The 26,537-nt window shown below is 37.7% G+C and overlaps 1 protein-coding gene across 6 annotated transcripts in view; it reads right to left on the reverse strand.

The window, feature by feature from the left end:
- Positions 1-26,537, reverse strand: part of FREM1 (FRAS1 related extracellular matrix 1) — an 83,598-nt gene that overhangs the window by 25,915 nt on the left and 31,146 nt on the right. For 3 of the 6 annotated variants that reach the window (XM_072404295.1, XM_072404294.1, XM_072404296.1), the window contains 17 exons: positions 25,904-26,248; positions 25,191-25,333; positions 23,758-23,954; positions 22,744-22,834; positions 21,050-21,217; positions 15,946-16,154; positions 14,892-14,985; positions 14,335-14,587; positions 13,721-13,915; positions 12,389-12,574; positions 11,447-11,643; positions 10,801-11,023; positions 10,417-10,561; positions 9,717-9,858; positions 5,878-6,073; positions 4,578-4,842; positions 1,339-1,753 (listed from right to left, as the gene is read on the reverse strand). In XM_072404295.1, coding sequence (XP_072260396.1) covers positions 1,339-1,753; positions 4,578-4,842; positions 5,878-6,073; positions 9,717-9,858; positions 10,417-10,561; positions 10,801-11,023; positions 11,447-11,643; positions 12,389-12,574; positions 13,721-13,915; positions 14,335-14,587; positions 14,892-14,985; positions 15,946-16,154; positions 21,050-21,217; positions 22,744-22,834; positions 23,758-23,954; positions 25,191-25,333; positions 25,904-26,248 — 3,464 coding nt within the window. Of the gene's footprint in view, positions 1-532; positions 683-1,338; positions 1,804-4,577; positions 4,843-5,877; positions 6,074-9,716; positions 9,859-10,416; positions 10,562-10,800; positions 11,024-11,446; positions 11,644-12,388; positions 12,575-13,720; positions 13,916-14,334; positions 14,588-14,891; positions 14,986-15,945; positions 16,155-21,049; positions 21,218-22,743; positions 22,835-23,757; positions 23,955-25,190; positions 25,334-25,903; positions 26,249-26,537 lie in introns of those variants that run through there. The other 3 variants (XR_011919772.1, XM_072404297.1, XR_011919773.1) reach the window with 3 other exon arrangements.

Here is a 26,537-nt window from a genome sequence, read left to right on the forward strand (position 1 = left end):
GGTTATTAGATTAAGTTGACTGTCTTACCCACCTAGCTCTAAGTGCTGGGGTATGTTCCTGACATTCATTACAACTGGAGAAGTGGCTTGGATATGCTCCAAATGTTTATGACATTACAGAATAAGTTCAGATGAATATTACTAGCTGCTACTGGCTATAAGCCTGAAAGAATTAAAAAGTTTAAAACCTCTGAACACTCACAGATTTCTGAAAATTGGTTCTGCACTTCAAAAAATTACATTGAAATAAACCTAAAGTCCCACTTTAAAAATGCATGATCAGGCAGGTGGTTACTGCAGAAAGGGACAGGTGTCCCCTCTGCAATAACCATTCCTACCTGCCTAATTGGACTTGCAATCCTAGCTTTCCTGTGTTAAGTCATCCCAGCATTGCTAATGAAGATGGCAAAAGATCCTAAGAAGAAGGTTGAATCCGGCACTGAAACCGGATAGGTGAGCATTGATGGTTTAATTCTGTTTTTAGGAAGTTTGAAAGTGGAGAAATGAATTATATATATAAAAAATCACATACTTGGATATTTCTATATATTTTTCTATGTAAAATAATGGTAAGGAGCAAAATAGAAAAAAGTCAAAATTTAAGAAATAGGCCCTTGGTAATGTCATTAGTGGATGGTTGTTGCCAATCCAACACGGCATCTGTGGGAAACCCATATACAATCTAAAAAAAAAAATATAAAAAAAACTTAAGTCATTTAGAGGATGCCACCTTAATAAAAGAAACTTTATTAACCTAACATTTAATCTATTCCCTCTCCAGTTGACCTGACACCATGCCAAAAATGATCAACATTTAAAACTACATTTATTTGATAATTTACAATAAAATACGATAAAATATAATTAATAGAGCTCACTACTTCTTGATAAGGTTGCTCAAAAAATACAAGAATCTCGTTTGTGGGCATCAGCAATGTGATTCAAAGTTACAAAGGAGCACCAAACTAAATAGTTAAGAATACAAGCAGTTTTACTGATAAATAATTAGATCACACAGGAAAGCCAAAGTATTTTGAGGGCCAAACAACCTCCCCTTTATAGACAAAAATAATTGCTAAACTGTTCTGTACCAAGTAAGGAGAATGTCCCTGGATTAATAATACAAACTCCCAGCAAACTCCTATAACAATTGAAAGCCTTGATGAAAGGAAGGGGGTGTGCCCCAGAAATGTGTTGGCTGTTTTATGTTATCATGTGGATTAAAAAAGCTACTTGGACTTTTTATATTTTTAAAACAGCACACTTTTGTAGTTTTGAGTTTCTAAATCCTAACTATAGGATTCATGCTTTGGCACCCCATTTTGTTTTAACACTTACTTGTATGATTAAAGGTACTGGTTCAATCTGCAGTTTTCCATCAATTATAAATCCACGATTTGACCTGTCTGTTACAACAAATGTGAATTTGTCAATCTGAGCATCTTGACCTTTGTGTCGGTAGGCAACATCCATGTTGTCAATATCTCTTTGGGTGAAGTTGTTTTTCTGCAAAAGGGAACCTCTCAGATATATCTGCCCATACTGCGGGTGTTCCGTAATTATATATGTAATGTTTTCAGTTGCTGTGTCCGGATCCATGGTTTGAAGAATGTCTGGAGTTATCAGTGCCACTGAACCTTTCATCTGTTTCAGACCATAGTTCTTGGATAATGTTGGTGGAGTCTTATCAACCATCTCCACTGCAACATGCAAGGTTCCATGCTTTGTCCGCAGCCCATTACTGACAAGGAATCTGGCAAAAAGAGGCAAGGCAGCCTTCAGCATGTGTTCCTGTTTCACCATCTACACAAAAGAAATAACATACCTTTACACAAAGTTTTCCCTGTAGATTTTGTGAACATCTTAGATCTTCTAAGCTTTCACAGCCTTTGTAGTTGATGTATGAAAGTGTGTTAAAGGAAAAAATGTTGTTCCTCTTTGAAACCAATTGACTTTCAAGTATAATTTTTGCAGTCCACCATGTTAAAGTAAAAAGTCTGATTGCTACAGGTAACAGTTTTTAGCACACATTTCATGCATCAATCTCTAAATTAATATTTTAAAAAAAATCTGATTCTTAAAAAAGAATTAAAACTCTTCTATCATTTGCACTTAGGACCCCTCTTCCTCAGCTGTCATGCTTCAAAAATTTAGCTTGGATTTAATGGCTAAAGCAGTTGATTTGGTATTACTACCAGAATCAGCAGCCCTGTTTACATTTATGTTCCCAAAACCTTACTTTGACTTCTAAATTTTAGTTGGTTAGTTTTCTTTACCCTTGACCATTGTTGTCTCTTTAACACTGAAGATTTTGTAGCGTACCTTTAAACTTAGGGATGATATTTTATCCTTATCACACCCATAGTAAAAGTTAAATCACCTCTGAGTGGTGAAAACCCTAGCTTTAAAAAAACTATAATTAAAAAACCTAATATGCATTTGAGTTCCACAGAAAAGTATCCGAAGAGAATTTCCTCTCCAAACCACTAATGCACTCTCAAAGCATACCACATATATTCATACATAATTGGATCTGTGCTAAACCAAATAAATAAAATATTATCATGAACTGCATTTGACTGTGGTAATCCTATAAAATTATATATTTTTTAATTTTAGTGAGCGGTGCAGTACTCCGTCAACTTTCTTTAGCCAATATATATGGATTGTGGTGAGATGGTTAAAAATTCCATTGGCCGATAAAGCTTTACCTCACTACAGTTCTACAGACCCAGTGTGTCAATTGTACTCTACTAATTCACTGCTCTACACCACCATTTCTGGTGAATACCTGGCTAAACTGAAACAGTTAAAATTTGAGACTAAAAGTCTTTGGTGCTCAGCAGGGGCCACATCTTCAATTGAACATTACAGTTCCTCTGTGCTGCCTGCAGCTCCATGGTGATGGAACTGGCTACAGAGGCTGCCATCTGTCATGGAATTTAAAAAGATAAAGAGAAAAAAAATGCAGAGAAGCAGTAAATAGTGCCAATTCAATGCAGAATCAAGCCAGCGTGTCAAAATGGAGGACATTTGCTTCTGTACTTGGCATACCGCTGCCGGCACCTGATGTCAGGGGTTGCTAATCACTCGGTGTCATCTGTCCAAACAAGAAGTGCCACATTCTTCTTCCAGCCCAGAAACATCAGACAATACGTAGTAATATTTCAGACTTGCGGAAAGTGCAATAGTGGAACATTAAATCTGATCACTCAGACACACATTAATTGATGTTGCCCCGGCTGTTCTGGCCAGCTCCTGAATACAGCCAAGGGAAGAACACCAGGTTAGCAGACATGGGGGGCCCTGCCAGATTTTTAACAGCAAGAAATGTTAATTAAAAGAGTTTTAAAAATTAACAAGTCTTTGTTTTAGGGTTCCTAATTATATTTCCATTCTAAAACAGCCTGTCCATAGCAGTTTTATATCACTAAGTTGGACCAGTGACAATCTCCTGTGAGATGACACTGTAACACCAGGTGCCATCATGCCGCTACCAGATGCAGCAACTACTGAAAACACTCAAGAGCATAGATGTTTCCAGTTTTTGCCTATTAATTCTTTACTGACACAGGGCCCTAAAGCTCTCTGTTTATTAGATTTTTTTATGCCATAATAAAATGTGTCAAGGATTTACAATAATTCAAAATGAAAAATATTTCAAATACAATAAAAAATCATTCCAAACTGTTGCTATAAAATGTAAACAACAGGAAACAGCCCTCTAAAGAATATTATGCTAGAGTTTTAAATCAGATCTGGTGTTCTCAATAGAGAAGAACTACATGGAACACAGGTGCCTTAATGCTGCCACACAGCTTTTATTATGTTTGCAAAAGTATGCAATCAAGACATTGAACCAACTAAAACAAATCATCTTTGCTAATTAGCAGTTGATGATTTGCTTGATTTTTTTTTCTTGTATTGTGCCCTTTTTTCCCTGGGACCCTGGCATGGTAAACTGAAAAGCAGTTGTATTTTTTTTTCTTTGGCCTATTCTGCCAACTTGCCAAGTGTGTTGATTACTCTTACACTATTAATACTTTAATCACATTCTTAAGCAAATTTCTTTTCCTGAATCTGGTACAATGTTTTGTACATGGTGTTCTTGCCAGTAACACAATGTTGCAGGCTGACAACATTGTCACTGCTCCACAAGTAGGAAAAGTGTTGCCAGTCTGCCTTGTGTGTACCTTCACTTGGCTGTAATGGAGCTTTTTTTTTTTACATCTTGCATAACAATGCATTCAGAATGTCTTTGTCACAATAAAATTATCAATATAAATAAAACTACTAAAGGTACTAAACGAAAAGAAAATTCATTTAAAACAGATGGAACTGTATAGTCAAATCCTACATCCTATCATCCCAGACATTGAACGCTAAGTTGTGGATTTTGGAAGGTAAAACCAAGCTTTGAGACAAAGCTAGATTCACAACCACTTCACATGTTTCTTTGGTGCCAGGAAAGGCCAAGCTCCATAGTGGTCTCCTGGCACTGGGTAGATTAGGTTAATAAATCATCTGTTAGCAGAATGAAAAGACAGACAGGAGGGGTTTGCCATCTAGACACCTACTTGAACATATCAGCAGCAGCTGCAGCTTTTCCATTGTGGATGTAGCAGATAGTCTGAGCAGCAACATCCATCTGACTGAAGCTTGTTATGGGAATTCCAGGGTGGTTGACATATTCAATCTGGCCGTACTGAGGTGGTGAGGAGAGAACGTAGAGCAGCTCTTCTGGTTTGTCAGTGCCATCAGAAGCAAACAGCACATCAGTACTTATGATGGCTCTGTCACCTCTTGACACATGGAGCGTTTTTAAAGACATTACAATATCTCCTAAGGACACAAAAATATGTGATGACACAAACATCATGTTGATATGTAAAGCATTTCTTTATAGATTAAAAAAAATGTTCATCATTGGAAAATAATGACCTTCAGTCTTGTTCAGAGTACAAAGGACGACGGTGAAATGTAAATGTGGCATTCTACAGCAGCCAACAAGATTTTATTTGCGGAAATCAGATATGAGTTGTTGTTGTTGCCAGTGCTTCATGCAGCTTAGAAGTTCATTGAAAACATTGGTGATATTTGGATCAAGCCTACATATCCCTTTTAACTTGGCACTTGTGTTGTAAATTATTAGTAAACAGAAATATTGATATTTTTACATTTAAAAACATATATAGTCCATTTTGAAAGCAATCTACAAAACTTGGTAAATTACTATTACTATTTTAAGATCTTGTTATCCATTTTACATGAGGATGTAGTGCTATCTTGGTATTTATACCAAGTATAAACCAGGTTTTCTTTTGTAATGGCAGTTTCAATGACATTAGAATGGTAAACACAAAAATAATGATAAATCATTGTTTATACTCAAGTATATGTGGAAATTATACAGAAACAAGCAACAAAATTTGTTCTAAGTCTAAGTTAAAAAAAAGTATCAACAAAGACAACAGAAACTTTTTTTTACAGATCTGAGAAACAAATGTAAAAAAGGGGTAAAAAACTGAAACATTGAAGATGTGACCTATATTCAGGGTAGCAGTACTTTCAGTATGAAGCTAAGGTAAGGAACACAGGGGCATTGCTGTGAATGTTTCAACAAACTTCCAACAGAGGTAATGGGTTCATGAATAGTAAGTGAATTTAAACACAGTATGTAAAACATAAGTCTATACTTAAACAAAAAAGTTTTAAATAGGAATAAAGTAAAAAAAGAAAACAAACACAAATTAATATTAATATAAAAACCTGTAAAAAAAGGGCAGACCTGACCACTTGGTCATTTTGTACGTTTCGGTTGTCATTCTTTTAGGTTTTTATGTAAATTTTTAGACTAATTTATTCTTATATACCTACCTCTCTCCATATCCTTAACTGTGATGTGAAATTGCATCTGAGGTGATCTATTTCTGCCATCCCATAGGTGAAAAGTAAAGCTGTCTTGATTCCTTAAACCTATTGCTCCTGTGTGCACATATCGAAGTAGGTTCATATCAATGTCCTCTTGAGTGCACTTCATCCCAGCCTGTATGTTCACCCAGGTGTTTTTTGTCTAAGAAAACAAAACAGAAAATGTTTAATAAAATTTCTCTGAATCATACCTTAATATACTATAAATGAGGAAAAGATACAGAAAGAGCAAAGGCAAATAATTTATTATTATATTATAGGTGATCCTGTATTTTACTTGAAATAGAGAAAGAAATAGGTTTGCTTCATGCTAAGCACCTCTGGGAAATATTACTTTCCTTTATCATCCCAAAACATTACTTAACAGACTTCAAATTTCACAAATCCAAATTTGCTTTGGATTATGAACACTCCCTCTCATTTCTACATGGCAGCAATGTGACAGATCAGTGGCTAATCATTGTGAAAAGCAAAGTTTCACATTTCCCCATATCTTGAAATAGTGACAGATGTTTGAGGAAGAAAAAGTAAATATTACCTTCTTGTAAAGTTTATTTTTTAAACAAAGTCCAAGTTGAATTAATAGTGTTCTGCAGTAGGGATGATGCCTCCGGCATTCTCACAAAAGTTTCCTCAAACTTCCGATGGTTCCGCAAAATTTCGGCGAACAGATTTTGCGAAACCATTAGAAGATCAAGGAAATTAAAACAGGAGGATTCACATGGGATTCACAGGATTCCCTGGGAATCCACCTGTTTGTGATCCCCGGGGCACTAAAGGTTAATAACCCCATAGTGTCGGGGATCACACTATAGAGAATGGAGAAACTCCATTGAGAGTTCTTTGCAGTGATCCCCAGGCACTAGAGGTTAATTAACCTCTAGTGCCCCGGGATCGCAGTGGATTCCCAGACCTGCAATCATTTTTGCAGCCCTGGGAATCCTGTTTGCGATCCCTGGCACTAGAGGTTAAATGGGGACAAGTATCCTTTACAAAACCTCCAGTGCTCTCTGACTGGCTAAGGAAGGCTTTCCTCAGCCAATCAGAAAGCACTAGAGGTTTGGAATGGGGAGACTTGTCCCCATTAAACCTCTAGTGCTGGGAATCGCACACTGAGCTGATCAATAAATGCAGCTGGCACCTAAATAAAAACTAAGCCAGCTCAGAGGTGAGGAGCAGGTGACAAGGGTGTGTGTAGGCGGGCGGAGGGAGTGTAGTGGTGACAGGTGAGTGTGTGGTGGTGGCAGAAGTCGAGGGAGGGGTTTGCAGTGATGCTATGTGTTGTGAGGTGCAGGGGAGAGTTGTAAATGGTGGAATAGGCATGTGTACGTGTTTGAAGGTACAGTGAGGGCAGAGGTGAGTGCAGGAAGGGGGTACCGTGGTGGTTAAAATTTGTGCAAGCGGGAGTGCAGGAGTGTTTGAGGATGGTGTGCATAACTGGTAGAATCATGTGTAGTGGTTGCAAAGGTGCATATGGTGATTGGGTGTTGTGGTGTCATAGTAGTGTGTGAGGTTCAGATGTGTGTAGAAAGTATAGTGATATGTGGTGGGGTACAGTTTTGGAACAGGTGTACAGGAGGTGCATTGTTAGAATTGGGCTGTGGAAGTTCATATTAAAGCAGTGGTGGCAATCTAAGCAGTGAACAGGGTTGGCAGAGGTGAGCTGTGGACAAAGGGTGCAGAGGCAGGTGAAAAATCCAAAGGCTAGCAGTGGGCAGAAGGTGTAGGTGACACAGGTGTGGTGAATGGCATAAATTGGTGGAACGTGTGCTGGAAAAGGGGCATGGGGAATACGTAGTTGAGCAGTAGTGGGGATCTGAGCAGCGGACAGGAGTTGCAATAGCAAGCTGTGGGCAAGCTGTACAATGGTGGGTGAGTTGCAGAGATCAGGAATGAGCAGGGGTTCTTCTGGTGGTGAAATGACTGACGAAATGGTTACAGAGAGTGGTGAAATGGTAAAAGATGGGTACAGGAAATGCAGAGGTGAGTGGTAGGCAGTGCATGCCAAGATGAGAGGTTGAAGAGGGATGGATTATTGTAGACTATTTACTGCTTTCTGAGTCACTTACCTAATATGAGCTTTTTGATTAGACAGTTTAACCTAATTCTGTTTTTTATCAGTATATTTGTTCTAAGGTAGTGATTCAAAGTATAAAACTGCAACCCCAAAAAATCAACTATCTTTACAAACATGTGTACTGTTTAAACTGGCAATGGATTAGTTATTCTGTAAATTCTTTTGATTTACAGGATTTAGGCATGTAAACAGGTCAGATATTTCTTGCCCGATACTAGTGTTGGTCAAATATCTGACTATTCTATTCGACGGCTATTCAATCGAAAAGGCCGATATTGTTGGGGTGATTGAAGTTGAATTCGAACACCATTAAAGTCATGATGGGAAAATTTGGGTAATTTTTTGGGACTGTGTATAACTGCAAGTGCAATCAGGAGAGCGGAGCTGCATTCATTCATGAGCACAGCCGTGGGACTCCTCCTGTCAGTGTTGGATCCCTGGGCACTAAATGAGGTTAAATGAGGACAAGTCTCCCCATTCATCACCTTTAGTGCCCTGTGATTGGCTGAGGAAAAGTAAACCCTGATGACAGCTCAAGCATCATAAGGATTTTCCTTTTGTCGGCAATCAGAGAGCAGCCTTAGTGAAAGCGTATTATATGTTCTTGGATAGAGAGTCTCTATCCAAGAACACAGTGTTCTTGGATAGAGAATCTCTATCCAAGAACACATGCTACAGTTCCCCTAGGGCTGCAAGAGCAATTAAGGGAGTGGAGCTGTCAGCATAGCAGAGCTCCGCTCCCCTGATTGCTCTTGCAGCCCTAGCGAAACTGTAGTATGTGACTCCACGGCTCGTGACACTGACAGGAGGAGTCCCACAGCTGTGCTCATGAATGAATGCAGCCGTGGGAATCATCTTGTCATTGTGGGATAACCTGTAAAAAATATTTGTTACACAAATCACACACATTCAATAAATAACTTTAACATTAAAGCGTCTTATTTTTTACACTCAAAGTCGAATCACATGTTTTTTGGGTTGGGTCTATCCGAATTCCAACAGTCATATTCAGGTCAAATATCATCTCGAATTCGAACACCAACACTACCCGATACAAACATTCGAGCAAGAATCTGAAATTTCCTGACAGATCCATGAATGATCAAAGGTGAACAACTGTTGTACAAGTTAATGGAGAAGAGCACAGTGGGGTGCCACTCGTTCTCCCCTCTACATGGAACAGAATTTTCCATGGAATGTTAACAAAGGATGGTTTCCAGTGACAAATATTTGCTGTGTGCATGCTACCTTATTTACTGATTCACCAATACTGTTTTATATGTCACCTCCTCCCTAGTTTACTTATTAGGCGATAATTAATCATCATCCCCTCTGTGCTGTAAAATGATCTAGAATCCAGAAAAGCATTCTAGATTTTTTCTCTGCCCTTATGGCTGTGGCTGATCGAAAGGCTAATTTTGCACATAAAGTAGTTAACATGTTTTAACCATGTATTTAGCAAATTGCTTTGATTCCCACTCAGGTAAATCTAAACTGAAAGAAAAGCTGCAAAGCAGCAGGTTATTTATAACGACAGAACGGGACCACTTTTAATTTGATTGTATAAATGCCATTTAATAAATTGAGAGTCTTTTAGGAGAATCAATGAGCATTGCACCAACTCTCACAGCACAAAAACTAAATTAATAATAGAATAATGAGATGAAAAAATGTATATAAAAATAAGCTGAATAAAGCTGGTACAAGCCTTTATTTGAAGTTGTCCTTGATCTGGAATCCTTTCAATCACATAGTAAATTTGCTCTCGCGGCGTATCTTTATCTTCTGCTGACAGTACAGCACTTGAAATAATATAATGCTCACCCATACTTAGTAATACTTCACAGTGCCTTCAGGAAAAAAACATTCATCATTAACAATTGTTTTATAAATTTCTTTAGCTATCATGTTTTGAAAGGACATCACAATATTAACGTAGAACCTATTTTTAAATTATTATTGTCAGAATGGTATTGATCTGAAGTTCCTTTTCTCTGTTTTTCATTATTCTGGGATCCCCAATGTGGTTTACATTTTTAATATTATAAATATGACAATAGAGTGGGGCAACATTAATGGCCTCATACTATCATACAAACTTCCTTTTATAGGTTTTTGTGTTTAAAAGTTAAGAGGCAAGTAGTATTTTGGTACAGGCTTCATTGATTGTATTTTGGAATAAATCAGTTTGTGGAGAAATCCTAATTCAATCAAAATGAATAAAACTATTATAATCTAAATTAGGCTAGAGTAACAAGGGAGCTCCTTTAGCTCTATGTTACATCAATTAAACAAAACGATCTGCTTCCTCTCCTGAAATGGCACCAGAGCATTTTTCTATTGAATGCATCATTGTAATGAATTATATGTAATACCATTATTTATGGCACATAATGAATTAAACTTACTTTGTCAGCACTGGTTTTTCATCATTAATCCCATTGACATTGACAAAGATTGTTCTCTCTACCTCATGCTTTCCATCTGACAGCAGAATTGTGAAAGTGTCTGCAAGGTTTTCTGAGTCATCGTGCATATACATTAGCTTCATACCTAAATAAAGAAAATATCAGTTGTACACATTTATATTAGATGAGTATGGTTGGGGTAAAACAAGTTAATCTTATATGAGTAATCACGCATTTGTAAGATGTCAGCAAATCAGTATCATTTTATCAGTAAACCCAACTTAACATTTTTTTTTTTGCAACACAACAAACTTTCTGTGGATATCACTGGCAAATTCATTTTATTTATAATATTTATTTATATTTTAATTTTTAGATATTTACCGTTTTTAAGGTGGTCCATAGAGAAATCCTGTAGCATAGGAAGTGTATTACTTTTCAGGCTTTTAAGGAAATCTTTTGTGTGGTCAGCACCATAGTTTTTCTCAAAAATCATGCCATGCTGGGGTTGCACAGTAACACTGAATAATAACTGATTCGGGGGTACATCCATGTCTGACACATTAATTATGGAGGGATTTAATTCTATTGCTTCCCCTTCGTCTACCTTAAAATAGAAAAAATGTTCAAAAAATTATTATTGTTTTTTGAGAGCTGACAATAAATCTAAAATGCAGTTATCACAAAGCAGAACTTGTACTTGTGGAAAAGCATATAGGATTTTGTTATTCCAGCACCCAGTGTACACTAGGTAACACTTGATGTGATAATTTAAATTACTGTTTACTTGGTGCTGGAGTAATCAAAACCCATGTGCCATTCCAGAAATACAAGATCAGATTTGTTATCTAGACTCCAAGAGGAAGAGCTTTTTATTTTGTCACAGTATGCATTTGCAAAGACCGTCTCTGTGCAGATACCATATCTGAACTCATAACTTATGAAAATAAAAAATGGAACAATATGTATCCAAGAAAATAAAGGCATTTCCTGAATCTATTACGACACAGAAATTGATAACATTTCTTACAGTAATGTTCCTGGCCATAAACTCTGGAACTTCATCATTTGTTGGATTAATTACAATGTAAAAAGGCTTTTCCACTGTGCGTTGTTTCCCATCAGTGACATAAAACATAAACTGGTCTGCTGTTGGCTCCATTCTTTGATGTCTTGACTGTACATAATTCACATTATGAGATATAATATCTTTCAGCAGAAACGCATCTGGGGTAAAACAAAAAAGGAAAGTTAGTGAATATTTTTAAATTTAATCATTTGCAAAGATAAAATTTTTTAATGTGTATTTTTACTGTTTTAAGGAACTTTCCTTTTGACTGCAATATGTGTTATTGTCAATGGGGATTCATTATAAACAGAAGCCTTTAGGAAACATACATTAGAAATGCTAGCAGATAGACTATGTCCATGCATGACCACAGGCAAACCAGTTATCTCCTTGGCACCTTAAGTTCTATAAGCTAGACTGCAGGCTATTTTTGCGCTTGTTCTTTTTTAATACCATCTGCTGTGTATACATACTTTCACCATCACAGCTACAGATGAATAAAAATCTAGCTTCCAACATTTCAGTTTTGACAGATATTTTGCATAATGTGCCATGTTTAAATAAGGTAGCAGCATTTCTGGAAAGATAACAAAATTCCATTGTAGCTTTATAAAATAATGCCACATGCTGTGAAAAGTCTATTCTGGGAACAATACAATATGTTAAATTGTGGTGATCATTTAGGAAGAAACTTTGCATATTAAAGATTTACTTTTATTTGCTTTTTGAATGTTCCTTATCAGTCAAGAGCAGGGATGGACAACCTTCAGCAGTTCTGGGTTGTGGCTAGCTTGTTAAGTATTTGTGAAGGAGGTTTTTCAGCAACAGTAGTCTAAAAAAACCTTTCTCTGTGATCTAGGTAATGTTTTACCATCCAATGACAATGTCTTTAAAGTCACTTACCAATGCTTATTCCCATGTTACTTTTTTCAAAGCCTGGAGATGGTAGAACATTTTCAATGTAGCCATACTGAGGAGGGGATACCAATATAAATTTTAAATCATTATTGTCTGTGTCAGGATCATTGGCAAGCAAGTGGCTCATTGTAAATGCACACGACTTGCCTTCGTCAACGGCAAATATTTCACCTGTGCCAGAGGAAAAAGAAGAATTTTTACACCAGAGATTTGTTTCCTGTCTACATTCAGGATAATTCTGTTTATTTTATCATCACTGGCCTTTAAACATGCTTCTTCCCCATCCTGATATTCTCCTCCATGGTAATTAGCATGCTAAGATCGGAGGTGATTACATGGAGGACAATATCAGGATGGGGCTTAGAACAAAGGCTATTTAAATGGCTGGATGCATGAAACTATCCTAATGCTTATTCTAAGAGTGTTACACTGGAACAGGATAGAGCTCAGGACTATTTAAATGGCCGGATCCATGAAACTATCCTAATGCTTATTCTAAGAACTGGAACAGGATAGAGCTCAGCCAGTGATCTATATCAACTTATTCATATGTTCCAATAAAGAACTGACCCCTTTATCTATCTGTCCAATCGAGGAATTAAATGTGGAAACAGAAGCTAATATGTTCCTGAGGAAGCGGACTATGTTCCGAGAAACGTTGAACTGTTATGAGCCTATTCGTAACAACCACAGATTTATTATTGGAGCATGTAAATGTTTTTATATTTTTATTTGTTTAATAAACATTTGTATTAACAAAAGATACATACTGGATTGTGAATGAATATATGCCTGCAAAGTCCCAAGGTTATTGACCCTGTTGTGTAAAAAAATGTTTGCAAATTTTGTATTAAGGGATGTGGCATATGTTGAACAAGTTTAAAAAATAGGAGGAGTGTCTTTCTGTTTTTAAATATATATATTAAAACCTATAATTGTCAAATTTTGTGTTGGAAAACTGAGCAGTGAGTGTTGGTTGGGAAAAAGCTGGAAGTGGTGAATGTTAGCCATAATGCAACTTGGACATTTCCACTGTAAGTGAGCCCTAGAATAAGCCATAGAATATTTTATTTTCTCTGTTTTGTATATTGTCTTGCAGATTCTAAGTACAGAGACATTTATATATATTATATATTTACATCACTGCTAATACCACAAGACATTTAAAAATACAATTAAATTAGATAAATGAATACATAATGATTTAATGGCTGTAATATTATGAGGGTGCTAATTAGAAGGTTGTTTATTTAAAATTCTTTCCGTTAAATAAAAGATTAATATTACGGTCATAAATGTAGTACACAATCTTCTTACCTATTGTTATAGATGGCGGCTGATTATCTACCGGAAAAACTGTGATATTAAGGTCATATACAGGAAATGAGTCATGGTTTGGCAGTAATGGGTTATGATGAGTATTAATACAGCATTTTACATCCGTATCCAATTCAGCATCAGAAATAACAAGTGTTATAGTGTCAAAGCAAGGCTCCAGTCCAATTTCTCCACCTGTTAAAAAAATTGTTTTTGATAATTGAAAGAATGATATGCTTTTCAAAACTAAAACATTCTGAGTGTATAAATCACTAAATTGAATATGTACATTTCTATTCTTTGTGCTAGACTTCTGCTACATTGGAGCCCAGCCCCTGCTGGAGCAATATTACAAGCTCCTGCCATCTAGTTAGAGTGCTCATATTGGACACTGGTGCCTTGTCACAGGAGAGGAGGGTAAAGGTTGGGGGCTCACTACCACAGTTGGAAAATCTGAGTTCTTAAAAGCATATTGAAACTAGAATTACATATACAAACAAAGAGGTATCTCTGGTCATAAAAGGGGAAAACGCAAAAGTTAGGTGCTTTAATCTTCTGACATTTTTATTTTATTTAGGTATGTATTTAATGTTTATATTTTCTGGCATATATACCTGTGTGCCGGTAGATAACAGTTCCTTGAAATATATCCATTTGGGAAAATCGATCTACAGAGACTCCAGCTTTCATGACAACACCCCAACGAGGTTGACGAGCAATCATGAAACTCAGCTTCATATTATCACTATCTGCATCTACCGCATAGATGTAATCTGCGGAAATCACCACTTCTTCACCCTCTGCACAGTATATAGTGGGTAAAAGATTGTCCTTCATAATTGGTGGTTCATCATTTACAGGGATCACCTGCAATATATACATATTCCGATCAATAACCTGATTGCTCAGGAACATACAACATTAGGCATTAGCCAGGAGAAACTTCTGGGCACACAAGTATCTGGGTAGACATGAAATGAACAACATAAACTTTATTTTTTATTGACATATAGGATAAAAAAAGTGCTTAGTGGCATTTATGACACAGTTTATGCCTCCAACAAGGACTAGTCAAGGATGTTAAAGGATGTCTGTTTCATACAATGACATTTTTTATGCCCACGGATTGATTTATACTTCTGGTACTATTTCTAGGTTTCATGCAACTGACCTGTATTTTTAGAACAAAGTCAGCAGAATTTATACCATCTGTAGCCATAAATTTAACTTCATCCCACACAGATTCAGAACCATCATGCTGGTACCTTTATTAACAGAAAACACAAGTTAATTAGAAGGAAATGTATAGAGTGTATGGATATAGTTATCCCTTATTATTTTAAAGAATAAAACATATTGTAAATGGGAAATATTTTCATAAATGTATCTTTTTGCCAGCAGGTGGTGATTATGTCTGATACCAGAGTGTTTTAGGTAGGTTGTTTAGTGCTGTGCTTATAAGATTTAAATAGCAGGCTCTCAGATTGCAAGCACAGGTAAATGGATAAGAGTGGTGTACACCCTCACTCAGCTAATGCTGGCTCTCCTATTAGTGATTACTGCACACAGGTAAATTCATACACTTCATTTCACAATGAAAATATATACTAGACATAATATAAAATATACGCCTATATGAAATTGTAATTATTAGATATATAAGGATATATATTCAAATGAATATGGTATGAAAAACCACTAATGCTTTGCTTTAGTAACATTTTTTAACTGTGTTGCTGTAAAAAAATAAACAAAAACATTTCACATTTACATTCAAAAGCACACGAAAACAGATGTTGCATAGCCAAGTGCTTTCTGAAGTAAATGTTTCAACCCAAGAAAGTACCTCCAAATGCTCCATCAATCCTACAGAGCACAGTGGTGGGATTGCCATTCACCAAGTATAGTTCCAAATTTCCTAGCAATTAACTAAAGTAGAGCTTACATTTCACACTGCTGATATACGGCTATGAGATTTTAGGCACACTTGCATAAAAGTGCATTTTTAGGAAATCCAAAAAGACAAAAAGGTTAATTCTTAGGCACAATTACCATGTCTTTTTTTTTTAAATCAGTTGCACTATAAATCAGGCCCAATTAATTCTGGTGCAGGTGTTCCTATATTACTGGTACATCATTTGGCATCATTTATGACACAAAGATGCTTTATAGCCAAAAAAAATAAAAAAAAATCACACAAAACCAAGTATTTTAAAAATCCTAACCTAACTTTTAGCATGCCCAGGTCTTGGTAGCTGAATTGCTCTCCTTCATTTATAGTTCTTCCATCCAGCTGAACAATGCCATGTAATGGTGCTTTCAGCAAAATAATTTCAAGATGATCCTGTGTTGTGTCCTTGTCAATGATGCGGATATAATCCATTGTCATCTGCTGAGAGCCGCCTTCCTCCACACTCATGTCATATGTAAATACCTAGGCAATTAATGTTCTAGGTTACTATGTGTTTAGCAGAAAATACCTACTTGCAATATTTAAAGTAGATACAAATGCAAAAGAATATTTAGAAAAGTCAAAAATATATGTGTGAACAAGATAAGTTCTGTAAACGTTGATAATTGGAAAAAAGAGTTTAATTTGCTGGTATGGGTTATTGGTTTCAAGTCTTATAGGTTAGTGTACATTAGTGTTTGTATTTATTCTGATGTGTTTATGAAACATTTTAGGATCTCAAATAGATATAGGAGTAGAAAATGGTTAAATACCTTCTCAGTAAAAGTTTTTATTATTAGTAAAACAAATTTCTATGTATTTAACACTCTTGAGTATAATGGAATAGTAACTTCCTGAGAAGAACCGGTTGCAGGAGTAGCCAGAGGAGAGGAAGGATAAAAGCAATTCAGGACCAACGGCTTAGGTAGAAACACATGAAAAGCATTGGGCAGCTTGAGATGTGGAAGAAGGCGTAACTTATAACAAACTGGGTTAAGCTTGGCAGAAACGACATAAGTATGATTTACCATGGAGAAAACTTTAGAGAAGGCATCTTGCAACGAATATTCCTGGTGGATAGCCAGACGTTGTCCCCAGGTTGGAGAATAGGTGCCTTACGGCGATGCCGATCTGCAAACTTCTTGTAACGAAGACGCTTTAGGTGCTCTAAGACTGAAGCCCAAATACGGTTGAAGTCCCTCTGCAGGGCACTGAGAGCGGGTACATCAGCAAAGCAGGGTATAGGGGACGGAAGGTGAGGATGTTTGCCGTAGACGATGAAGAATAGAGACTCCTTGGTGCTGGTGCAGACATGATTAATGTTTGCAAACTCTGCCCAATGTAGCAGAGTCACCCAGTCTTCATGGTGAGGGGATACCAGGGCTCAAAGATATTGCTCCAAGGACTGATTTACTCTCTCCGTCTGCTCATTAGTCTGCGGATAATACACTGAAGAGAACTCTGCAGAGATGTCCAGAAATTTGCAGCTTTTCCAGAAGCAGTAAGTAAACTGCACCTCATGATCTGCCACAATATTAGTGGGCATACCGTGAAGTCTGAAAATTTCCCGAATGAAGACTGGCACTACTGCTGCAGCAGATGGTAGAGCTGGGAGAGGTACAAAGTGGGACATTTTAGAAAATTAGTCCACGACTACCCAAATAACCATACAGCCATCAAAAGGAGGGAGATCCATGATAAAACCCATGGATAGATGACACCAAGGTTCTGTGGGAATAGGTAGTGGATAGAGTGGGCATGCAGGGGCACGGGTGGCGGACTTTGTTTGAGCACAGACAGCACAGGCCTTGACATAGTCTGTCACATCCTTATGAAGATTTGGCCACAAGTACTGTCGAGAGAGAAAAGTGAATGTTCTATGAACGCCTGGATGACCAGAAATCTTGGAATCATGTGCCCATCATAACATGCTGGTACGAAGTTGAGTTGGCACCAAGGCTTAACCTGGATGAATAGTGGATTCCTGGATAGAGGTCAAGGCTGGGATTAGGGCTGGGGGGATGATAAACTCTGGCTCCACAGCAGTTTCAGAGTCCTGTGGGTCAAAGGAGCGAGAAAGAGTGTCAGCACTTGAGTTAGCAGCACTAGGTTTGAAGGTAGCTATAAAATCAAACCGAGAAAAGAATAAAGACCAACAAGCCTGCCGGGGGTTGAGGTGGCGAGCCGATTGCAGGTACTGGAGGTTCTTATGGTCAGTGAGGCCTTGTGAGGAGAACCCTCCAAGAGGTATGTCCATTCCTCCAAAGCTAGCCTGATGGCTAGGAGCTCCCTGTGCCCAATAGAGTAATACCTTTCAGCTGGAGAGAATTTCCATGAGTAGAAGGCACAGGGGCAACCCTTTCTGGATCCATGGAAAGGCCTTCTTTAGAAACAATGTAACCCAGAAAGGGTACCTGAGGAAGTTCAAACAGGCACTTTTCTGCCTTCGCATAGAGTCCATTGTCTCTGAGCTGCTGTAAGACCAAACGAACATGCTGTCTGTGAGTAGGCAAGTCTGGAGATAAAATTAGAATATCATCCAAATAGACTACAACACAGATGTATAAAAGGTCTCAAAACACCTCATTACAAAGTGCTGAAAAACAGCCGGGGCATCGCAGAGACCGAAGGGCATCACAAGGTATTCATAATGCCCATGCTCTGGTGTTAAATGCGGTTTTCCATTCATCCCCCTCTTTGATCCGAATTAGATTGTATGCACCTCGGAAACGGTCAAAGAGCCCAGGGATGAGTGGCAGAGGGTAACGGTTCCTTATGGTGATGGCATTCAGACCGAAGTAGTCAATACATGACTGGACAAAGAAAAACCCTGCGCCAGCAGGGGAAGAGGACTTGCAAATAAATCCCCCTTGCAGACTCTCCTTGATATACTCACTCATACCCTGCGTCTAAAAGGGGGGACTTAGAGGGGAATACTCAACCTCTGGGAGGTGTGGAATTGGGAATGAGGTCTATCGCACAGTCATAAGACCAGTGGGGAGGTAGCTGCTTGGCCCTGCACTTGGAAAAAAGGTCTTTGAAATCCATATACTGACTGGGAATAGATGGTGCAACCTCAGGAGTGAAGAAAGCAAGAGGCCTGATAGGCGTGAGCTTGGTCAGACATTTGTAGTGACACAAGGGACCCCAAGCCAATACCTCTGGAGTGGACCAGTCCAACACTGGGGAGTGTTGTTTAAGCCATGGGAGGCCCAGAATGACTACAGAGGTGGCCTGAGGAAGTACAGGAAAAGTTATAGTCTTGTGATGTAGCACACCAATAGACATTTCTATTGGTCTAGTTTGAAAGCGAATAAGTCCACATGAGAGGAGGGTACCATCCACCACAGCGATTCGCAGAGGCTGTGATAATGGCTCTATAGGCCAAGCTCATTCCCTGAAAAGGGTGGCTAAAATAAAATTTCCAGCTGTTCCAGAGTCAATGAAGGCCTAAAGGGCAAGTGTGGAGTTGTTGTGGTGAAGCTGGATGGCTATGGAGGGAGGCTGACTAGAGGGGAGAGAAGAGTGACCAAGCATGCCCCTCTCAGAGCATGCTAGGTGCTGAAGTTTCCTGGCCTCTGTGGGCAAGATTCATTAACGTGTCCCTTCTGTCCACAATAAAGGCAGAGGCCAGATGAGAGACTCTGGGTTCTCTTCTCTTGAGATAGCCTTGATCAACCTAGATGCATAGGTCCTCCGGAGACAGGGGGAACAGGGGAGGCTGGAGTTTGCAGGGGCCGCTGAAAGGATGGTGCCAGTCACGGAACAAAGGCCTTACATAAGTGAGATTTCTCTTGGAAACGTTCTCGAAATAGAATGTCTATCTGGATGGCCAAGGAGATCAGATCATCCAGAGAGGGGGGAATCTTCCGACCAGCCAACTCATCCTTGATGCAGTCGGAGAAGCCCTGCCAGAAAGTAGTAGGGAGTGCGTCATTGTTCCAGGTGAGCTTGGCCGCCAAAGTACGAAACTTAACTGCAAATTGATCAACAGTAAGCAACCCTTGACGGAGACGCAGAAGCGCACTGACTGCTAAGGAGGTGTTCAGGTTTGTCAAAAACCCTCCAAAAGAGGTTCAGGAAAGTTTCAATATTGCCTGTAAATGGATCCTTTCTTTTTCCAGAGTGGGGTCGCCCACGCTAGAGCTTCTCCAGATAGTAGGAAGATTAAAAATGCAACTGCACGGTCAGTGGGGAAATTTTGTGGTTAAAGCTCATAATGCATACTGCACTGGTTGATGAAGCCACGGCAGGTCTTGGGGTCTCCAGAAAACCGCTGTGGGAATGGCAGGTGAAATGCAGAGGCAACCAGGATAATGTGGGCTGGTGGTTCAGCAGGTGCACTGGAGGAGATCAGCAGCTGATCCAGGTGAGCGGTAAGAAAATAAAGCTGGCGGAGCACCTGGACTTGGGTAGCTTCCTGGGTGTCTAGTCTCTGGGCAAGTAGTTGGTTAAGGTTTGCTGAGGTCTGGGAGGGTGTATTCATGGTTGGTGGAAACTGTCACAGGTGGAGAGACAGGACCACTAGAGGGCACTATGGCTTGCACGGAGGTCCTTGGGCACACCAAGGTGGGCAAAACATGGTACCAAATCACAAAGCAGAAGGGTAGTTGAGGAAGAACGGAGTCGAGGCAAGCAGCAAGCAAGGGAGGTCAGATCACATGCCAGGGGTCAATTGTCAGGGATCCAGGAGACAGACACTAGTGACACAGGGGCCACTACAGGCACAGAGAACACAGGAGACACTAGAAGCAACAGGAGGCACGGGTGACTCAGGGATATCAACAGACAGACAGGAACACTGGAACAGCACAGGGAAGTTGGCTGTGAACCAACAGACTGGACAACGAGGGGTTAACACGGGAGCTGGACAGAGGAAACTCTAAATTAAGCACCAGGTCAACAGGAACTAGCTCAACAGAATTAGGAGCTCGGCACAATGGAGACACGTTGTTCGAACACAGAGTGCAGTGTGTGAGCAAGCTAAATAGCCAGGGCTGGTCAAGAGGCTATTTTATTAAGGCCAGCGGGTTGGACCGAATTTATAAAGCCTGGAAACAGAGCACCCAGCATCAGATCTGCCCGCATGTGCAGGAGAGAGGCGTCTGTGCTTTAGTGAGGAAGAAGTAAGTGTGACACAGCACATGGCAGCAATATAAATGATGTGTAGTGAAGTTTATAACAAGCACAACAAACTGAGTAGTTTTATACATGGGATTTTCTATCAATGCAATTATTAATTTTTTATATATATATATATATATATATATATATATATATATATTGGTAAACATAAAAACTTATTTACTTTGAAAACAGTATCAGAGAAGAAGCAATAAAATACAAATAATATACATATGTTAATGTTAGGCACATACCCGAGGAGGCTGGTTGTCTACTGGAAGGATAGTAATATTGAAGCAGATGCCATACACTGTACCCCCATGGTGGTTACTGACTGATAATACAAATCGGACATGGACAGCATCAGGACCTATATCTTCCATTGGAGGCATATATGCCACCTTCATGTGGCTTACCGCATGCTGCAAATACAAGTTACATAAAAATAAACGTATGTTCACTTCAATCATTATTCTTCTAAAAAAAAAAAATAATACCAACATAAAGATAATAAAGAATGTTTGTTCTTCTTACCAAGAAAAAAATGTTATCTTTTCCCACCCAAGTAAACTGGTAGATGAAGCAGTTAGGAAAAAAAACATACAAACATATCTTGCTGCGCATTTAAGTCTAATGCCTAGCATAGACACTAGATTTTTTTCAGGTTAGAATCTAGGGATAGTATGGCTGTTCACAGGTGTGGTTTAGTAGTCCACCTTGCTGGATCTCTGAACAACAACCTGATAGTGACAGCTATTGTTTACTATTGGAAAACACGTAGCAGGATGCCTCCTTTCCGTTCTTTCCCCTCCTCTACCAATGACGAGTTCTACTGTTGCCAAAAGATCACTAATATATTCAGTAACTATATATGAATATGTGTACAGAGTGTAAGGACCATGTTTTGAAATTGGTGAAATACCATGAAAACATATTAGTCCTGTATACAGCATTTTTTGGAACTTACATTGTAAGTACAACTTGGCAACTGACAGTTTATTGGTATTTACCCCCTCCCCCTCCCTTCATGATTACTCATCACAGGGAAACAAAATTTGGAAGGTATTATTGAAGTGAAGGAGCTAAATGTTGGAGAGAGAAAGGCAAGAACAAGAGGATGTTTTTTTTTTTAGTAGTCACTGCTGGTTTGAAGTTGTTGGAGACAAAGGTTGCTGAAGTTGGCATTGGATGAGGCTGTAATAGCCTAAGATGTTGCTGTACGACACATGTTCTCTACCAGATGTGCAATGGTAACCTTACAAATTCATTGTGGGAATTAAGCAAACAAAAGAAAACCTATATATATTATATATAAAATAAACCTAATGAAGTATTTTAGATATAAAATTACAAGTGATTACCTCAACCACAGCAGAAGGTACTTGGCAAGGACAGGCTTTTATAAAGGAGCACATTAGTAATGGTAAGACAAATAGTTATTGGTGCTTAAAATGTAAGGTCTAATATGTGTCCTAAGTAGTATATTTGGTGACAGCAATTGTCACACGGACAGAAGGGAAGGTTGGAGATAGACCTCAAGTTTGGAAAATGGAGTAATATTTTCTTGATATCAGTGATGGTTTCAAAAATGTAATGGTGATAGTAAAAAGAGGTAAAGTGGTGAAAGATAATATATAGAATGTGTATCAGATATATTTTTCATCCTATAACATTACATTTTTAGTCATAAACCTGAATCTGTATATTTTGATAAAGACAATATAAAAAAACTCTATTTATAAAACAGGGAATCTGTTATTACCTCAAACATTCTTTGGTGGTAATCAGTTACTGCCATTAAGTCATATGAACCTGGCAGATTCCCACTTGGGAAGGTTTGAGGGAATGTCTAATTCCCTGTTTTTTAAGAGTCCAACTAATTATTTCAAATTGCTGATATGTTATTCCACTATAACATGACCTTGTGTTGTACAATGTTAGAACTTACCTGGGTAAATGTCAATGTCATGTCAGCAGTGTGATCCTTTTCAAACCTAGGAATGGTTTCAACTAGAATAATCTTTCCAGCGTCAAGGCCACTGTACATAAAAAATGAGAGCAAAACATTTGTAGTATCAGCAAATTATATATATTGTCACAGGTCTTCTTTTGGTGCACTTCTCTTTGGTAAAACATATTCATCATACAGATGTTAAATGTAGACATTTCGAAAGCCCTCAAACAAAGTGATCAGCTCATGTATGTTTTAATCCAGTGGTGGTCAACTTGGTTGTCACTTCCTAAGGTCTAAATTAGACAGCCTGTTAAAAATGAATTTATTGTATGCTAACACTTAAAAATTTCCTGCTGTACTTGTTACTGTCACACATGTAAAAGTTATGAGTCAGTTTATTCTAAAAACTTTAATACCAAAGTGATGCATCGTCTTTTGGGGAATTCTTTTTGTGGTAATATAAACTAAAAAGTATTTTCCCAGACATAGATCTTATATTCTAACAAACACAAATAGTTAGCTTCAGGTGAATCACCCTGGTGCATGGCATTTAAACTAAAGTAATTCACCTGAAGTGAATGTTAGGAGAATGTCACATGCACTACTTTAGAAATATGCCCCTGAGGCTTGTTATAGATAAAAAAGTACAAATGTTATTTTCCAATTTGATAACAACACTAAGTTTATTTACATGCAGGCAATGAGCATTATTTGAAAAACGTTCAGCCATAGAAGCTGAGATAATCTCTTACTGGATGGTTCACTTGAAATATATAGAAGTGTAGGTACAGTAAGTGTGTCACCTACATTTGATCAACATACACCTGATACCCAGGGCTGGATTTCTCATAAGATCAACCTAGGCGATGGCCTAGGGGGTCATGGTAATGAAGAGTGACATTTCTCTGGAAATATCCAATAATCTGGTTTAAAGGTTAGTGGCTACCTAGGTCTTGGTCTGCACAGTGGTGTAATGTATGAGAAAACTGGAAGGAAAGGAGTTGTTACCTGGATGGTGATGACCGGCATAGTGGAGTAGTCACAGTGTAAGTCAGTTCTCTTTCTGGAGACTCAGTGTCTATGAAATGTAGCTGTTTCTTTGTAATGTATACAATATCTGTTTCTTTAACAATCAGATGTCGAACTGTTCCAGGAACTTCCTTGGGAAGCTGATCATCCACTGGTGAAATATGTATAATCACAGTCTGCAATCAGAAAAAGTCAGCTAATGGTGAATTTTTCTGTTTATCACAACCTCTACATTTTTATGAAACTATTGCTCATGGATACTTGATTGATGTTTTTTTTTCTTTTCTCTCCTTTTTCTTTTTATTTGAATAAATTTATTTTGTGTAACGTTTTCCCCATACCTTGTTACAAAACATGATTGTTTGAATATCTGATATAGAGCCACTCTTACAATTATAAGTTGTCAAAGCAAAAAGATTTATACTATACTGTGCAAAATATATTTGTGATCTTTTTCAAAACTCAATGAAGCTTGTTTTTGGGAAAAAAATACAGAAACTATTGCTAATGGTTAAAAAAAATAAAATACTGGTTTTGTTTTGCATATTAGTTTTTTTTTAATTGTAAAATTATAATAAACTGACAGAATGCCATACTGTATTTTCAATTCTCTTTATTCAATGTCAGTGGAAATGTGCTAAAATATATCTGCAGCCCAATTCTTAGACACAATAGAGTGTATAAGGGTTATGCAACGGGACACTTGGTAATGAGATAAGGCTATGCAATGGGATAAAAAAAAATAACATGTGATCTCTACTCTATCCATAGTTAAAATATAAGTTTGGGCTATGGATTAACTTTGAGTACTTTAACATAGCTGGTCATTTATATAGTTTCTTAAGAATACGTAGGATTCTATTTATAAAGTAGAATCAACAAACAGTAGACACCATAGTACATTATTGTTTTAGGGATGTAGTTTTCTTCCTCTGTGTGCTCATTTCTTTATTCAATACAAATAATGTGCCTACTCCTGAAATGCCTTCCTTGTGGTGTGTCTCCTCTTTATCTGTTCATGTTTACCTGGTCATAAAGCACCTACCCCTTTTCTGTCCAATGTGTCTACTCATTCTGTCCTATATTCAACCCACCGTCTCCTTTCTTCCTAACTCTGTTGTCAGAAAAAAGCAAAGGAACCCTGACGATAATTTTCATAAAAACTTGTTGTAATCACTATTAGGAAACATTCAGTCTTTATATCAGACAAGGCCAGATAATAATAGAATATAAAGAATATAAGGAGTAAGATTGTTGGATTGTTAGATTTAAATTGTTGACGTCGACATAGTGACTTAGATCATTGTTAGAATGTTAGATTTTCAGTAGAGCTAATGCTGATGAGAGAGGAGAGTTTTACTTATTAGCTGCTAAAGGCTTGATGGAGCAGCTATGAAATGACCCTTACATACCTGAGGACCAGAAAGGTTAGGTGGCGTATGACTGTCACACAAAATAAATTCAAATGAATCTTCAAATATTTCTCCTCCATGATGCTTGTAATATATGATTCCATGAAATAAGTCTCTTTGAAGGAAAGTTGTAACAGGATATGCTTTGACGGGAATACAGAATAACAATACTTGATCATTAATAACAGGATTAAAAACTGTAATAAACCTAAAATATACATGTATATATATTTTATGCATAAACATTATCAATGTTAATGTGTGATCATGGCAGGCTGCTGTGTGAAACATTACCATTGCCATAGTAGTTATTTTCTGGATATACATGTAAAAGTGATCAGGGTGATGAAAATAATGTTAATGTTTTATGCAGACAAAAGAAGCAGTTTTATATGCTCATTACATTTCTAGTTGTGTTTTTTGATTTGCAGTGCTATACAGTGGTTGCTTTATTGCTGCTTTCCATACTGCAAGTTTATTGATTTGCAAACTTGTTAAAAACAATGGACTTCTTAAATCATATTTCTACAGATGTTAGACAAGGAGGTTTAAGGTGGTGAAACATTGAGGACAGAGCTCCCTGTGGTGGTAATGAACACATTACTGTATTTCATTCGATATTAGGAAAAAAAAGTATGCATTTAAAGCCATATTGCATTAATATTAAGAACAACATACATGCATAAGTATTATGGACAATGATATTATTATACCTAAGGCATTTTGTCCTGGTTTCTTCATGATGCTCCCGGCAACTGATTGTTTGGTTATATTGAAGCGTATGTAATCATCACTTGAGTCCATATCAGAAGCACAGAGCATTGAACCTTGTATGAGAACAGTTTGACCCTCTGGAAGTTCAATGATGGTGTTTGCAATTAGGAAAGGTGGGCTATCATCTTTAGGGAGTATGTTAATCGGAAACTTGTGTCGAATGCTATGGCGTCCATCAAATATTCGGAAAACGACAAAGTCTTTGGTTGTATCACTGTCATCATGATGATAGCAGACCACTCCAGCCTGAATGTCTTTCACTGTGAACATGAATCCTTTGCCTCCTAATTGCAAAATTAACAGTTGTTAAAAATCATGCTCTTTCTGTAAATTCCGTAACTAGCCTTGATCTGTTACTTTACATTACATTAAAATTCATGGATCCTAGTGTAATTCTTAAAAGACTGCAGACATTCAAAGATATCACATTTATTGTATGCAAAGAGAACAGCACTATAAATAATTTCCAAATAAAAAATATGTATTTGTTGATACATTTTGTATACAAATTTAGGCCGGACTTTACGCAATGGGCCTGATTTGTTTGGTTACTGGAGAGAATAGGATAATATA

This window comes from Pyxicephalus adspersus, chromosome 3 (genome assembly GCF_032062135.1).
Source record: "Pyxicephalus adspersus chromosome 3, UCB_Pads_2.0, whole genome shotgun sequence".
In the NCBI taxonomy this organism is placed as follows: Eukaryota; Metazoa; Chordata; class Amphibia; order Anura; family Pyxicephalidae; genus Pyxicephalus; species Pyxicephalus adspersus.